Genomic DNA, 18,522 nt, shown 5'->3' with positions numbered 1-18,522 from the left:
AAGATTGCACACATTAGGGGTTGGTGGAAAAGGGAAGGCAAAGGGTTGTTCCTTAAGTTTGGTAAGAGGGTAACTACAGATAGAGGTTTGGGTAGCTGTGGTGCTGTTGGGGCTCTAAATAATAGTCATAAGCTACTGTTGTTATTGTAGAGTATTTGCTTTTGACTGGAGGTATCATGAACTGGTAATGAAAAGTTGTGGTAAGTTACACATTGTCAAGTGGAACTTTAAACCTCTTGCTCCTCCCCATAACTTTTTAATTAAGCCATGCCTGATTTCCTGATTGCCAGATTTTTGTAATTCTGCCAGTATCGAGTGCTTTGTGGCTACTAAAGAACTGTGGCCTTATCTACCACAGTTTATGCAACCGACCCTAAAGCTACGTACACACTTCCAATTATTATCGTCGGAAAACGAACGACGAACGTTCCTGCACGATATATATGAACGATCGTATAGCACCGATACTGCACATAGAGGTAACGACACGATCGTTCGTAGATATTGTACACACAATAGATACGATCGTTTAAGCGATAGAGGAACTATGTGCACGACAGGAAAGTGAACGGACGTTCGTTCATCACGCATGCTCTGAACATGGACGATCAACGAACGACCGTACACACGAACGATGTTCAACGATCGTCGTCCAATCCGATCCGCCGCTTCGGTCGTTCGTTTCCAGCGACTTTCTTCGTTCGTCGGCGTCGTTGGTTACTTTTTTACGAACGATTTTTTGCCCAATCGATCGTTCGTCGTTCGATTGGAACGATAAAAATTGGAAGTGTGTACGCACCTTAAGATGCGGATTTAGAGATCACTCTTCATCACTTTCCACTTAAAACCTGATAGCCTTGGCTTCCCACCTTGGTTTAATCCCCTACTTGTCTTCTGTACTGTTACTGCTTCGTGTGTACCTAACCTATCCTGTTCACTGCCAGAAACTTGCTTGCTGCTGCAGCATTTGGGCTCTGCTCTGAGCCTATTCCCAAAACAGGTGATTACCAGGTCTGCTCTATCATATCCTCTTCCTCCTTCTTTAGAGGATTAGCATTGAAGTTGGCCCATTGGCACTGACTACAGCACCAATTAGTATGCAGTGATGTTAAAACCTGCATGCTCTTTGCTGTTGAAGGCAAATGAAGTCCTTGCTAAACCGAAGAACTCACATCACTTTACAGGTAATGTTTCTGATAGCAAAATGGGCAGTTTGGTGGCCTTGCTGTCTAGGAAGGACAGTCAAACCATAAGAAAGAAATTATAGGACATTTTTCTACTGAGTTTGATTATTGATTTGAAACTTTTTTTATACTTATAATTAGAAAAATATCTTTGTAACCAGACCACAAGGTGATAGTGTGTTTATCTATATCCACATGTATATTTTCATAGCATTTGATTCAATATTTACATCTTACTGGTGCATTTGATTAAAAATACAGTAATTGATTCACCAGCAGTGAATGTTTGCTGAATATCATTCATTGCTTTTTATGATGAGCTTTCTCCTATAATAATAAGCTCTCCAAGACTAGAGAAGGTAGACTATCATGAGTGAACATAGGTGATCAAGCAAACCTGGAAAGGATTTGGTCTAGGACTGAAACACCTGCTAAATAATAGCAAATGATTTTAAGAATCAATTCCTGGATCACACAGGTTCTCCCATAATAGTCTCCAGTCTTGGAGAGCTTTTATAAATCAGACCCATTGCACTACCATGTTTCCTCCCTGAAAATAAGCCCTAGCAAGATTTTTCCTTATTTTTGAGGATGCTCGAAATATAAGCCCTAGCCCGAAAATAAGCTACAATATATTTAAATACATGTACAAGAGGTGCTCATTTAAGGAAAGCGATATTGTTAGACATGGGAAATTGGGGCCAATGGTTCTAAAGGAAATGGATGAAATTCAGGGTTTGGAGAGTTATGATACTGTTCCAGAAGATGATGACATGACTATTTGAATAAATGTTGATTTTAGTTCCTGAATATCACAAGAAATTCATGATGGATTTCAGGGTTTGGAGAATTATGATGATGTTCAAGAATGTGATGACATGACTATATCTGAATAAATGTTGATTTTTTTTTTTCAAGAAGACGTTCCCTTAAAATCCCTAGTGCATTTTTTGGAGCAAAAATTATTTTAAAAGACACTTATTTTCGGGGAAACGAAAATAAGGGTAGTATGGCCCACCACTGTCTCAATCAGAAAAGATGCCCAAACCAACCATATGCGGGCAACAATCAAGCCAGTTAATAAAGAAGGGAAGTGGCTAAAAGTGGCTAAAGGTGATCAGCAATACAAGAACAAAAATAATGTATAATGAATATAGTTTACATTATTATTAATATTTAATGTTTTATTTTAATGGCAACTGTTTATGATACACATTGGTTTAAAAAAAAAATGTCATCCAGTTATGGTTTAGATCTACTTTTAAAAGGTTATTGGACTGCACATTTTTGGTTGGTGTTTTTGTTTCTTTTTTCCATTTTTATAGAACTAAACTTGAATGTTATCATGTTTTACACATTTTAGTAGTATAAAGTGTCAATTCAATGCACTCTTCTATATCTAACTATAACAGAAGGTTCCATTGTCTTTGTAAATTACGGGCCTATAAATGAATATGGTAATGATGGGGTCATGGATGATACAGCTGCACTTTCACCTCTTCTTTATAGCGCTGGAACAGCAGCAGGCTAAGGGTGTATTTGGAGGAGGGGAGGTTGCAATGAGATGTAGACTCATATACAGTGCAATTTCCCAGGCCGCAATGTAGCAGCAAGGGTTATACTTTATATAACAGTAATCAGTTGTACCATCTGCCTCTATATATTTATAATTCTATGTTTAGAACCTGGATACATTTTTACCAAATGCTTGCCTTATAATGTTATTATTTCGCACACATTTCTTGCATAGAAAAGATGCACATCAAAATCATTGGATGCAAATAAGGGATTGTCATCAAAAAACCACAGATATCCTTAAATGTGATTAAAACAAACCATACTCTACCTATGTGTCTTCATAACAAGATGAGTATGAAAGAGACATAAACTATTCGATACAGCCTACAGTACAATATAGCAGATTGACAATGCTGCTGCTAAATATAGACAAACACCAAGCATAAGGTCGAATAAGCACAGAATTATATTATCCTAACAAAACACACATAATAAAAAATAGGACATCACTGTAAACCATAAACCATACAGTTCTGCTTGGTATTAGTGTGCAGATGCCTGGATGCTCTAACTAAACCACGGTGCTAGCTTACATCTGGCTAGATCCCTGTCTCTGCTTTTCTTTCTTTACTGAAAAAATAAAGGCTTGTTTAAGGTTAACAACTGCTGCCTTGTCTTTGTAAGCACATTTACCTTGCAAATGCTTCAGATAGCTCCCTTCCTGCAGAGTCTTTGTAAAGATGCTTACTGTCGTCTCAGCATCCCTCTTTGTTTTGCATAGAATGCAGCGTTCCACCATGTTCTGATCACATGATCTTTGCCACATCTAAATAGAGATGATCACCTGCTCCCTCCAGCCGTCAACTGAATGCAGTGATCTCATTTAAAGAGGACCAATAAAGACAACAACTGCTGCGTTACAAAGACTGATGCTGGTTCACCTATATACCACGATGACAATAATTTGTGGTGACCTTATCACTATGAAATCAATATGTTCATAAAATATATTTTGTTAAAATGGTAAATAATATTTTGTTTTATTTAGATAGTGGTATCTGCTTTAGTATGTTGGAATAAGTTTATTAATGTTATTATTATTATTATTATTATAGGATTTTTATTGTGCCAACATATTACGCAGAGCTGTACATTAAATAGGGGTTGCAATGACAGACGAATACAGACAATACCCCGGAGGAGAGAACCCTGCCCCCAAGAGCTTACAATCTAGGAGGAAGGGGAAGAAACACTCAATAGGAGGGGAGATATGTAATGGTGGGAAGTAGTGACGGTTTCAAAAGACAAAAGATGGGTAGGCAAGTTGGAAAAAATGGTTAAATGAGCAGAAAGTAGGAGCAAGTTGAATAGGACAAGAAAGACCATTCCAGAGAGTTGGTAATCAAGAGTGTTGTTAGACCAAAAGTATTTTTAATAAATGTAACAAAGTAGATCTAAACCACAACTGAATGACCTTTTATTTGCTAAAGCTCTGATTATCATAACAATGTCCATTTTAAGCTATTTGCTTGTTTCCCCTTTTTTATGCTTCATTGCATCTCTGCGTCACTGAACTCCTGCTGCAACTTTTTGTCTTCATGCACGAATTTCAACTATGAAAGGGCAGAGCCTGGGTGACGTATGTAAGAATGGCCATTTAGCAGTATGAAAGCCTTCTGGAAATACTAAATGCCTGCTTGTCATTATGATCAAGTGGTTTCAGAATTGATATGGAGGGAAGGAGCTCTGATTTCTCTTTGACATACCTGACCTGTATGGTTGGTTCTAGGACAGAAGATACTGAAGCCAGGCATGACCAGGTGATTTGTATTAAATGGATGTACTACAGTAAAAATCATAACACTGCAACACAAAAAAATAAATATTGTCTGCTACTTGGTTTAATCCATGTGTTCTATACTAAATCAAGTGCTCTGAATCCAAATCTAAAGTCGGGATTCTGCCTAGGAGGTCAGGATCTTAGGTTAATTAGGCATATAGACGCGATTAGCTACATTTTCTTGTTTGGCAGTTACTATGTAATTTCCATTCATAACAAACTTTTGCTTCATAGTTCAATGACATTACAAAAATGTAGTTTTATATTGCAACAACATATACAATTACACATTATTCAACTGAGTCCTTGTTCAACACACATGTACACTTCAGAAGTGTTTCAGGCACTTGCTTTTACGTTTGTGGCTCTTCGCTGTCTCCTGTTGCAGAAACCAGCAGTAGTCGCCCATCATGTTGGGGTTGCACCGGCCTTGATATCTTGTTTCCATAACAGAAATGTCCTGGTGGAACCTCTCCGCTTGTTCATCACTCACATCACCCAAATTTTGTGGAATGAAGTCTAGACGGGAATGTAAGAAACTATGTTTAAGTGACATTCGGCAGCCAAGTTGATGTTATGCTGTTAGCATATTGTTCATGAGTTCAGCATGGTTTTCAGCTGGTTGCAAAGAAAGTTTTGTGCAACTAGTACAAATGAATCCCAAGCAGCAAGTTCAAGTAGGTTGAGTTTGTCTCTGAATGTGGCATCAGGTATCAAATTGTGGATTTGGGAACCAACAAAAATGCCTGCTTTTAGTTTAGCATGCTATAACTTTTCCAAACTTGTCCTTCAGATACTGAAAACCCATACCATCACGATCCATTGCAAGGACAACGTTTTTCATTAATCCAAGTTTAATATCAAGTGGTGGAAGCTAAACTTTTTGTGGATCAATGAGTGATTTATGCTTCACGTTGTACTGGCCAACAGTGTGTTCAGGTCTGGGAGGTCATTCTTTCACTTTGTAATGGTTGCTCTCATCACAATTGTTCCACAGGCACAGAAAGCACATATATTTTGTATATCCCAATTGCAGGCCAAGAAGGAGTGCCACCACCTTCAGGTCATAACAAACGTTCCATTTGTGTTCTGAATAGTTTATCAATTTCAAAATGACCTCCATGGATTCATATGTCCCTTTCATTCTCTCGACATGAGCAAGAGGAACAGGTTTTTCATTACCTTTATGCAGAAATACAGCTTTCAAACTTGCTTTGTTCCAGTTATTGAACAATCTTCACTGCTCTGGTATGTATTCGCAACGCAACTCCATCATCAGACCACTCACGTCGGTACAGAAGCAAATGTCGTTTTCAAGCTTGTAATAATCTGCAAACTTTGTGTGAGGATCACAAAAGTGTGAAGTTGCTATTCCTTTTTGTAGCAAATTCCACTCCTTTATTTTGGAGTCTAACCGTTCAGACTTCTCTTTTGACAAAGACACAACCTCTACTAGATCATCTAAATATGATTGGCCTAAAAAATGTGGCTTACCCCCTTCAAATTGGGGTTCAAAACATTCATTAACATCGACATCATCCTCCTGTTCCTCATCCGACATGTCACTGTCAGTAACAACAGATGTACGAGGGCCTGGCACTAGATTCTCTGCACCATGTGGCACTGGCTTCAGGGCAGATTCACAATCAGGCTTGACAATTTTTAACATAGTCTTCTTAAAAAACCCAGCAATTTAACCTTTACAGAAGTAGCAGTCCGAGTGATGGTCTTTTGTCTCACACCAAACCATAGGCACAGCAAAAGGCATTTTATTCCTTTTCCCATTCAACTATTGTGTTAGGCCAACATAACACACCTGGCACCAGATATGAGGTGCCCAGCTTTTATCCTCATCTCTAATTTCACATCCAAAGTGATACTTGTAAGCAAATCTCTCTCTCTTGGTTAGGTTCTTGCGTTGATCATACGGAGTATATTTGCCACAAATGTAGAAAAAAGTGTTTTTTTTTAACACAGCTGCGCCTACTCATCTTTAGCTCAAAACAGACTCACAATGGCCTAGCTGTACTATCTAATAGGATGGTTTTGCACTAGAGACAAGCCCTTGGTCCATCTCACCTTATATACCTATTTCTGACGTCAGCTCACTGACATGCCCAGCCGCTGCTGGAACATGCATGCCACCAGGGGGCGTGATTCAGCTGGGACGGCAGCAGGCATATTGGTAGCTGCAACTGTTATAATGTTCCCATGTAAAAATACATTACCCAATTACCAACCACTTAAATAGCTATAGCAGGCCTATAACTTAAAATCTGAATGTGATAGGCAGTTCAGATTTGGAATCAGCACGCTTGATATCATGCAAATCACATGTTATTCCCAGTAGCAAAATCGTTGTTGTGCGTGTAATCATTTTCCCTGTAGTGGTTTCCTCTAAAGAAGTAATGTATCCTATCCTGTATTAGATAATACAGCAGCCACTCCTAAATGCTAAATAAATGCATATAGGCATTCATAATACACCCCAGACCGAAGTCAAGACTACTAGCACCTAAATATAGTCATACACTCATTGTCCAACTTGGCAAATTATATGTCTCCATTAGTGGGATCTCAACCCATCCCCCCTACCTTGCAACCGCTCATGAAGCCTCGCTGCAATATGTTCACCTCAATGAAACCCTTTATATTACTACTTTATTTTATCATGGGCTATAAACACTTTCACTTTCTGTATCCTTCTTTATACACATATAGAGCATTGTGTGCTCTTCCAGCTTATGATATACATTATACCACACCACCTTCCGTGCTTGTTACCACAGTGCATCATAAGGTTAGGTGTATTATTGTTTCTATTCATTTTAAATGGCACATGTACAACACAACTCGTTGCAGTGTATGTGATACCCCAGCACTGCATAGAGCAAACACGCTATAGGATTGTAAATTCTTTTATCTTGTGCAATTGCCCTAATACCCCTAATAGAATGTTCTTCAACCTTCTTCCCTCCACTATATCTTTGTAGACTTAATGTTTCATATTTATTTTTTTATCTGTATCTTTTCTTATACTTACTAGATTTTAAGCTTTACCCTTTCTTTGCCCCTTTATTCTCTCATATACAGTTACCTTAAAAGACTGTAAGTGTTCCAACCTTTGGTATTTTTTTTTATACTCCAATTGACTAAGCTGTGCCACCTTTTTCATCCTGCCTTTAACCTAATATACAGTAGGCTCCCTCTTTTTCTTCATCTTCCCTTATACCCTAATATACAGTAAGCTTCTCAACCTTCTTTAAATCCCTTTAAAGCCCTACTCTAATAGACTATAATCCTGTCTATCTTCCCCATCCTTCCCTACACCTTAATAGACTGTAAGCTCTTCCACCTTCCATATAACCTAAAAGACTATAGCTTTTGAACCTCCGGTATCCTCCCTTTTTTCCAAACAGGCTTGATCCTGTCTACCTACTATATACTTACTTACAGCTTAATAGACTATACATTCCTCTGCCCTTTGCATCCTCCCATATACCAATTTCTGTATCCTCCTTTATAGCATATTAGACTGTAAGCTGCTTTACCTAACACTACTTTACTATGCCAAGCCACTGTAGTAATGTGCTGATCGCTGGCATTCCACACCTCTCCCACCTGTAGTAACTAACTGCTGATTACTGGATCTGGGGCCACCGATGAGCCACAGCCTAGTGGTCCCAACCTTTATTCTTTTTGATCAATTTATTTATTTTCCACAAATAGATAATATTTATAGTTTTTGTATATCACACAAAATTTGCACAAATTTTTATTAAAAAAAAACACAAAACATACTTTGATCTACAGTCTAAAAGTTAGGCGTATGTCCAGTTGACTATTAAATATATCTTGCTTTATAGTTGTATATATTCATGAAATTGGTCAAAATTTTAAATGGATGATGCATAGCAGATCATCTGTTTAGAATTTCACTAAAACAATATCCCTAAAATAATCTAAAACCAACTTTAATTTAGCATTGTGGTTAATTAATATGTGGTGTTTGGTACAGACAGGTAGAGGACATGTGGAGAAGTGCAGCAGACAAAGAGGGCTATTGTCTCTGTCAACAATTTTATGCTGCCATTCCTTAACCACCCGACCTGGGTTCGGGGTAAGTAAACTTGCCACGATCGTTTACCCCGAACCAAGGTCGGGGTAGCTAAAAATATAAACAAGCGTTATATTGCAATCCGATTGTCATACAACATTGTATGACAATCGGATTACAACTGAAAAAAAATACTTACCTTGTCCCCGCAGCTCCTCCGGTGACGTCGCTGCATGCGCCAGTGCGGGCGGGGCGGGAAATTCAAATCACTTTGTATTGAACTCAATACAAAAAAGCTGTATTGAGTCCAATACAAAGAAATCTTTATATAATATATATATAATTGTATTATATATATATTATATAAGCTACTGTACAGTTACATTACATTATACATTTTTTTTTTAAAGATTTTTTTTATGTTTTATAAAAAAAAATTTTAATATTAAATTTATAAAATTTTGGACATATTTTGGTGAGTTATGCGGTAATTTGTGAATTATAAGTAATTATTGAGTAATTCGGTGAATTATAGCCTACAATCTAAAATTTCCATGCAAAATATTTAACACTTTTTGCATGGAAGTTCGGAAAGAATTAGAACACCCGGCGTCCGCGTACGCACCCCTCAGCGATTCCTGATGATGTCAGTGCATGCGCCCGTCAACGGGGGTCGTAGCGGGAAATTCAAATATTTTGTATTGGATTCAATACAAAGTCCTGTATCCAGTCCAATACAAAATAATACAAAATATATTTATGTGGTTTTGTCTATAGGTATGTGACATTGGACTGTTTAAAAATTTACCACACTAGGGAGGTGTTTTAGAAAAATTTAGTACTATACAGTATACCGAATTATTGCTTTTTCAGTATTTTTGATTTATTTATGTATTCTTGTTTAAGGTGATTTTTGTGTTTTTTATTTATTTTATTAAAAGTACATTTTTTTTTTTTTTTACATGATTGTGTGTTTCAAACTTTTTTTATATTCATGAAATCTACTAGACCCTTGTTCAGACATATTTCTGTAAGTTACAGGTCTACAATTTAAAAAAAAAATTCATGAAAAACAGTGTACCGCTTTTGGTACAGAAATCTAGACATCAGTGAAACGCCCAGGTGGTTAAAATAAAAGGTCCTAAGAAAATAAAATATACATCTTGAAAAATTTATAAAGCCTAAACACTAATTATTAAAACAAAGGTTTACTATTTTTTTTTCAACCTTGAGGAAACAACATAAAACTAAATAAAAAAAAAGAATATTAAAAAATACAACACAAAAAAAGCTGCAAGGTGGGCCTAGACGTTAAACAGCAACTAGAATTGTTGCTGACATACAAAGCAGGCAAGCTTAGAACTGTGAACCCAGAAGAAATACAAATGAATATTTAGTCCACTATACTACAATCCACAGTAATTTAGTCCAATAAAGCACACATAGCTCAGCATACCACTACTATCTTTACGTTGATTCAATGCCAAGGGGCTGCTGGGCTCCCAATATTGTCCATTGTAACCCTGCTGAAAGCCTAAAATAGTATACACACGGAAAATAAGAATTATGAATCCAGGATTATGCTTATCAGGTTAAATTGGCAAATAGTGCGTATGCAAAAGTGTGTAAGTATTTTTTTAATATATAACAAAGTTTCTTTATAAACCCTTATAGGGCTGTATACAACAACTTCCTTTTGTAACATTTATGTAATACTTGCTTTACTGCAGGTATTTATGTAATTGCATTATTTAAAAAAGAAAAAATAGCAAGAACATAGGAACATACATTTGCATGTGCTATTGAGCTACAAATGTTAGAATGCCAAAAGTAGTGCAGGCAGTTGATTACAGATTAAAGTTAAATTTAAGCAAACATTGGTATTTTTTTTAAACATATTTGATTAAAAAAAAAACATGAAGCCAATATTTGTTAATGTCAGCACTGTGATAGAAACAAAACTAAGTACATCACTTAGTGTGTATTTTGAAAGTTGCACAGTTTTTATTGTTCAAATATAGGACTGTTTTGTATTTGGTGTAGCTCTGACGCATTAAAAAAATAAAGTATACAACCTCTGTGTCTTACTTATAAGGCCGGATTTTTAAAATTTACCAAATATTCTCTGGTGGATAATTTTCCATGAGTTTTTAATAGGAGTGTTTGTTTCTCCACAACGGAATGGCCCTAAATAGACCCCTCTGTGTTTATATATTTGTACTTATACAGCTTGCACAGTTATGATAGAGAACTGTTATCTCTTTATTGTATCACCGAGTCACTTGTCACAACCATTTTGTGTCAGGGTTGTGAAAAAAGGGACCCCCACAACGCTGTGAATCAAAAGATTTGAATCTTCCATGTGTTGCCCTTCCAAACCAAATATAATGCTGCCTTTGTACTGTTGTACACATTTTCCCCCTTTTTAAATTTCAAACAAAGTTCCGCAGACTTTGAGTGGTCTTCCCATTATATTATAGTACATTCAGCTGTTAAGGTTACCAGAGACCACAACAAACCATCAGATTGTTTTTCCCATTTACTTTAATGGTGTTATGATTCATTATAATCCGAATCCAGAAATGTTTAGATCAATTTTGCTAAATGGAGCTAGAACAGAACTGAAACAAACTCTTGAAACAGTAAAATACTCCTCGATGATCCTAATTTTCAGAAGTTCATTGACATCTCAGCAAGATGAAGAGAGGCTACCATGGAGCCACAGGATGTATCTGGTCTTTATTGGGGCTTCTGGTGGTGGGGTTAGAACTTGTGCAGCAACTAATCCCAGAGTGGAACACTGGAATAGCGACAAGGTAAACTTATGGTAAAATACCAGTCATTAGGTATGTTTGTAGTAATGGTCAAGCTAAAAGTTTGCATGTAAAACACACTTTTTAGGGGGTAACCTAAAAATGTAAAAAAATGGCTTGTGATAGAGAGCTGAACCAATGAGGATGTGAGCTTACACCCATTGACAGGCAATAGTGCATGACTCCTTCCATCTAAATGTACAAGATGACAACTGGTAAAGGATTGCATGGGAGGCAAGTGTCAGATGTTTTTCTATATATGCATAATAACCTGGTCCACTTGCCTCTCCACACAGGTAGTAGCTTTTATTCGTGCACTAGTAGAACTAATTTTTGTATGGGGTGAAAGAATAACATATATTATTTTATAGGTTTTTGCCAGCATAAATTAAACTATTAACATAAAAAGTGTATGTCAAGCCAAAACTATTTCAGGTTCTAGATAGAGTAGGAAAGGATTCTAACTCAAGTTTTACTGCTCTCTGGGGCTCTCTGAGATGTGCCTTACCTCCTGACCTGTTCTCAACACCATCACCAAACTGGAGGTGATGCAGAATCTAAAAAAGGGGCACAGACAAAATTAAAGAACTGAACAAGATTCTAATCTGCACTACTACCCTTGCATCTTGTATGATAAACATTCCCTATTCTATGTAAAATGCTTGGACTGGACGCACACTTTATTTGAAGACAAAAATATTAACTTTTTATTTTTTTTTATAAAAATGTCATTATAGTTAGCAAATATTAAATATAGCAATCCCTACAGCTGTTATTACATCTTGCCTGTCTCCTGTAACAAACTGATTCACTAAACCAGTAGACTGAATGTATAATATAACTTACTGTCAATATGTGCAGTTCTGCCAAGCACCAGGGAGGAAACAGCATGTAGAACACCACCATCATTATATGTTGGAAACCCTGACTTGGAACATGGAGTTGTGGAAGAATACTCATATATGTTTGAACAATTTTAAAAGTTTTTAAGCTTATTTACTAGCCCTTAAAAGCATGCAGAAACAGTAACAATTGTTACTGTGCAAGCTGAGCATTATAAAGTATTCTTACCTTTCTTCATGAGTATTTTTATCCACATGGAGATCACATGCGCCATCTTCTGAAAAAAGCTTTGACTGCAGCCCTTTGTCCAATGAGATGAAATAAGTAGCTGCTGCTGTGCTTGCTTTAGTGTCCCTGTCCTCTACTTTACACAGTTCAAAACTTTCTTCGAGGTCTGCGTAATCGTTATCTCTGATTGCTGTCTGATTTCTTTCCTGTATATTATAGCCCTCATACAAAATCTGATCTCTGTCAACATCTGCAGTGTCGACTCTGCTGAAAATGTCTTCAGGAGAGGTATCAGAGGCTTCAGTCTGACTTAATATTATGCTCCAGCTATGTTCTGAGATTTCTTCTGATTTCTTCTTACTCTCTCTTCTTTGAAGAAGAATACAGGGACTCTTGTCCTCCAAGAGAAAAGGATGTAATCTGGACTCGTAGGTAGTTTGGTTTTCACTTCCAATTACAATGGAGGTTACCTGAACTGTATCCGGGGATTCTGCTGAATAAACTGCACCTGGCAATGTCTTTGGAAAGATCTCATCTGTCAATGAAAAAATATGTTTATCTTACATGACACTCCATACAAACTACTTATCATCCTGATTAACAGAGATATTATCTAGATCTATGTCCAAAGCCATTCATCTACTGCCAAATTTAGATTATCTAGTTATAAAGTAATATTTACATGATGGAAAACAGTAAAAGAGCATTATTTATTCTGTTAGCGGACATCCTATGGAGTATGCTCAGAGAATAAAGCTATACTGAAAGAATTTAGACAGCACTATAAACATTTAGCAACAAATCTAATAATAATTTTCTTACCATTACATAGTACAATGTTGCCATCTGGAGGAGAATTTGGGTTATTTAGAATTTCTTCTGTGAGTCCAGCTTCTTTCCTAGTTTCATGGCTATGTAGAACTTGATTCAGAATTTCATCCTCTTCTTTGGCCTGTGTATCCATCGTCTGACTAAGGTCTTCTACCTCCTCACTATAACTCATGAGATCCGCATGATCAGTAAACATTATATCAGATGTCTCAGGCCTTATTAAAAATTCATTCTCTCTAGTCGATAGGCTTTGGTCTCCATGGATTAAATCATCATTATATTTGAGGGAAAACACTGACTTAGCAGTATCAGTGTTCACATTGCTTTTATTTTCAGCATCTAAATCCAGTCCATTACCAGCAGAGGTATATAATGCTTTTGAATATGACATTTCTGTATAAGGTCCAGATATCTGTTCCTGAGCATCGTATTGATTCACATTTGTACATTCTGACTGCACTGCTGCCCATATGTTTAACTGCTGCCTGTATGGCTGACAATTTTCATACTCTTTACAAAGATCTGGACTATCAGAAGCCTGAGAACTGTGCTCACAACTGTTTAAGACATCAGGACTGTCTTTCAAAGACAAGCTACTGCAATTTTTTTCAGTCAAGTTCCAAAGATCTGGATCAACACAAAGAAAGGGAGAAGATTCCTGAGTATGGTCATCTAAGATATCAGGCATAAAGTCTGAGTGCAAGGAACTTACTGAGTTTAATCTTTCACAATGCTCAAAATTACTTTTTATGCTATTGTTTTCAAGACCATCAACAGACAAGTCATCGTCCCGTGGGCTGCAGTCTGTAAAGTCTATCCCTGTAGTGTCGGATATATTTAAATGTTTTGTTTTAGCTATTGTGTCTTTGTAAGTTAGTAGAACATGTGGTTGATCTTGTTCATTTGCACCATGAGTTTGGTTGTCTTTACAAATATTTAGAAAATCATTTTTAACTTGTGGCATCAAATCTGTTTGTTTAACATCTTGACCAACCTGAATATCTAATTCTTCTGTACATAAATTAGAACTGCAGCTATCCACAAAGTCAGCCTGAGTTGTATATGTATCATCTGCGTCCTGTGTCCAGATATTCAGTAAATTTTCTGTTGATGAAGGATCCTCCAAGCAATAATGAGGTGAAGGATATTCTCCCCTAAATGATGCAAAGCTGGCTATGTCTGCACAATGTCTTGTAGGCCAATGGCTTTGTTTAATTTGTGACAATGTATTGCATTGCAAAACAAAGGAAGAATCTTCTGATATCTCTTTTTGTTGCTGTTCGGAATTCTTGTAGCCAGGTAATAATGTTTGTATTGATGTTGCATTCCTGTCATTTAAATCTTCAGCAAAGCTATCCACCAGATGTTTATGATATTTAGTGGATTCAGCAACATCAACACTTGCATTGCCATGTTCTGCTTTGTAGTCCACCGAAGAGAAGTTGTGGACACACGCTAGCTGCTCTTCTAATGTTTTGTCTTCTATGTCAGGTGTAGTCGAATTTGACTCATTGAGGTCAAATAATGTTGATCTTTCTGATTCCAAATCCAAAAGCTCCATCTGAAAACAATTTTTTGTATTTTTCTCCAATGAACTGGAATGATCCAGAACTTCATTGGACTCAGGACTAGAACTTGAAGACTCTGACTCTTCACATACCTGTGTATTCCAAATATCTAGATTCATTGGAACTTTGTTAATAGTGTTCAGTGAGATCTTCTGTGCATTAACCTGATCACTTGTATCTGAATTAGATTTTGAGAAGCTGCATAATTGTGCATTATTTTTTGAAATAGGAAGATATCCGTTTTTACTTGCACATGTTGGGTCATCATGTGTAGTGTTCCAGCCAATACCAGCAGGCTCTGGGCTAGTTGAACTGGAAAGTGAAGAGCCACTTTGACTATTTTCATTATAGCACGCATTAAATTTTAGTTCTTGAGCTGTATTGATATTAAGTACTCCCAAACTTAAATCTGAATCAGTTTCAACAGATTCTGAGATGCTATGAGGACTAGTTAAAGTTTCATCTTGGAAACCGCTGTGATCCGTACTAAGATCTGTAGTATTAAAATGATTTTCTTCAGCTTCAATCTTTTTGTTAACAGATTCCTTTTCAAAAGGTTGTTCTGAAATTATGGGTTTATGCCGCTTGGAAGTCTCTGGACTGAGTAAACATGCATTTTGAGTTGTATTCTCATGCTTGTCATTACTGGCTTGAAATCTAGTGTCTGTAACAGGTGACAAGTGAATAACAGAATCTATATTTGTGTTTAAGGCCTTGCTGCCTTCTTTTATACTTGAAAAAGAATTATTAAGCAGATTACCATTTGATAAATAACTTAAACTAGAATTTTCCAAATCATCTGGAGTGTTTAAAGAAGAGGATTCTGTGTCACATTGCAAATCCAAAGCATCTTGACTTTCACAATTAATATTAACATCAAAGTCTTCATGTTCTTGTGTGTGAAACATAAATTGATGGTCACCCATGGAGTTATTCTGTGTTTGAATTACTTTTAATACTTTCTGTGGTAGATCAGAACAACCCACTTTGATATTTGATGGCTTTGCAGACTCAAAGTCATTAAAAATTTCAATATCTGAACTGTCAAATATATTACCTTGAGGCTCGTGCTTTCTTAAAGAAGTATCTGATAGATTATTTGGTGAAGAATTTTTTGAGTTACATGTCAACAAACAGTTCTGAAAATCACTCTGGATAATATCGAAAGGACTTGAGCAATTACTTGCAACAGAAAACTGAAATGTATTATCAATGCTTGCTTTGGGTGAACATTCCAATCTGTCATCAACCTCCCTGGATAAATGAGTTCTATTTAGTACTGTATTTTTCCCATTATAGTTTTCAGAACTAATGTCTTGCAATAAGCAAACTTTTGTATTGTTCATTGTGTTGTTTTCTTGCATTTTAACAACAGTTTCATTCTTTTTCTCAGGTGTTTTGCAGGAGCCAGGATATTCTTTACACTCCACAGCAATACGTGCAGAATTAGAAGCACTTGTATTATTTAATACAGGTTTCTCATTATAAGTAGCATTTAAGAAATCTTGAGTTTCCTCATGTGTTTTTTGCTCTTGCCATATGTTTTCAGCTTCATGCAAATCATCATCACAAAGAGGAGATGATATTGAGTCAGATGTGGAATAGTTGGTGTCTGGTGGGGAAACCATGCAATCCTTACTTGTAGCAGGAGATGAGAAATCAAGACATCTATAAGATAAAAAGGGATCTTCCCAGGCAATATGGTCACCCATGGCACATTGCTCTTGATTACTGTTGTATAAATCCCAGCCACAAAGATTTCTTTGTATATGTTTTAAATCTGAAGATGCTTCTATATCTGAGTCAAAAGCGTTGCATTTTGGGCTTATTCCTAAATTAAGAATACCGGTAGCCTTTTTGGTATTTTGGTTTTCTTCAAATATGTCTTGACCCATTTTAGTTTCCATGGCATATTCTGGAGTATTTTCTGAAGACTGGTCACTCTCTACTTCACCTACTTTATTAATGTCTGTAAAATATGTCCTATGTTTGTTTTCAAATGATGCACTCAGAGAGTTATCTGGTTCATCGGTACGCCGTGCAAATTTGTCAGATTCACACCATGGATCTGATCCTCCTTGAAATGGTTGGTTTGATTTACAAAAGTCAGAAAAAGTTCTGTTTTCCTGCAAAGTGTTTTTATCATGTTTGTCTTTGCTGTTTTGTCTGTAACAGGAAGGTCCCATCAATTGAAAAGGAGTAACTAAGTTTCTACTTTCATTATTGTCCTTTGGCTTTTGGTCTTTCCAAGAATCTGGGCTATGAAAGACAGACTCCTGTTCACTTGAACTCCATGTGTCTACATTCAGCAAGGTTTCTGCGTCCCCACCATTCCTCCAGTATCCATACTTAACCTGAGATATGTCTGATCCTAATTCATTTATTTTTTCTATGACATCATCTGAGAAAAAGGTCGGCGGTCCATTATCTAGTGGAGAACTTTCAACTAAACTGTTCATGGGTGTTGGGGGAACTTTAACTTCTACATGTCCAAGGACCTCAGAAGATAAAGGTGAATCATACTCAACTAAATCACTAACACTTGGATTTTTATCACATAAGTCCTCATGGTTCTCAGGACTATGCATAAAGTTGTCATCAAATTCTACTAAACTTGTATTTTCTACTTCCAATAATGAAACATTTTCATTATTCATGTCAACTTTTTTTTGCAATAACGAGGTTGAACAGTTATGCATATTTTCTTTGTAGAACCGAGATTCAGTCTGCTCTTTCTGAGCGATAGCTTGCTGTCCTTCTGAGGAATCACTCTGAAAGAAAAAGTCATCAGCCATCGAATAGTCAGCAGAATGTGAAGAAGATTCAGAATGCATGTTTGAAACTAGATCAAAGTTGAAGGGATCAAGGTTATCACTGTTATTTCTAGATGAAGATGTTTCTTCTTCAATGATGACACATTCTGGGATGGGACTATAAGAATCAATACCTGCAGCAAAATTATGATGAGAACCAGAAGCTTCAGCAACTGGACTGTCATCGCTTAGAAAAACAGAGCTTTCTTTAGATGAACGACTGCTTCTTATTGTAGCAAGCCCACTGTCTGGGCTTACAAGATCTATGTTGACATCCACCTGGGCTTGTGCAGATCCATTTGCTTCCTGCTGATTATCTGGAAAATTCACAGGATTTTGAGAAGGGTCTACATCAGAGCCATATAACTCCATAATACCAGATGAACCCTGAGACAGAGGTGCACTCCCTGCAACAGCTTCTGTGGAGGAAGTACGGCTATTAGGAACCATGCCTATACGTCTTCTGTTAATGGCGTCTTTGATAATTGCTGCAATTTGGTCACAGGTCACCAATGGGCTTTCCTGATGGTAAACAAAAAACTGATCCCAACCATTGTCTGATGGCTGGAGATCAAGAAACGGATTTTGACATTCTTCCAATTCACAGCAAACCTGTAGATTATATATAAAGGTCAGTGCACTTCTTTCTTCCATTCATTTACATATACTTATACTATATTTTCAAATATAAAGTCAAATACAAATAAACATGGTTTAAATAGCAAGTTCATTGACCTTGCTTTCTTAACATGACAAAAATATGGGAAGTCATTAGTGACTTTCTCTGGTTGTTAGTACCCAGGGTGTGACTGTAATCATATACTTAT

The 18,522-nt window shown here is 36.7% G+C and overlaps 1 protein-coding gene across 8 annotated transcripts in view; it reads right to left on the bottom strand.

Moving 5' to 3' along the window:
* The window catches only part of PRUNE2 (prune homolog 2 with BCH domain), a 125,272-nt gene that overhangs the window by 32,701 nt on the left and 74,049 nt on the right, over positions 1 to 18,522 (bottom strand). For all 8 annotated transcript variants that reach the window (XR_011919760.1, XR_011919761.1, XM_072404118.1 and 5 more), the window contains exons 8-9: positions 13,306 to 18,307; positions 12,484 to 13,018 (exon numbers count right to left, since the gene is read on the bottom strand). Coding sequence is in view for 6 of the 8 variants with exons in the window: in XM_072404118.1 (XP_072260219.1) it covers positions 12,484 to 13,018; positions 13,306 to 18,307 (5,537 nt within the window). In the remaining 2 variants the exon portion in view is untranslated. The remainder of the gene's footprint in view (positions 1 to 12,483; positions 13,019 to 13,305; positions 18,308 to 18,522) is intronic.

The sequence above is a fragment of the Pyxicephalus adspersus genome, chromosome 3 (genome assembly GCF_032062135.1).
Source record: "Pyxicephalus adspersus chromosome 3, UCB_Pads_2.0, whole genome shotgun sequence".
Taxonomy (NCBI): Eukaryota; Metazoa; Chordata; class Amphibia; order Anura; family Pyxicephalidae; genus Pyxicephalus; species Pyxicephalus adspersus.
Note: the sequence above shows the minus strand (reverse complement) of the source record. Positions and strands in the feature narration are given on the sequence as shown.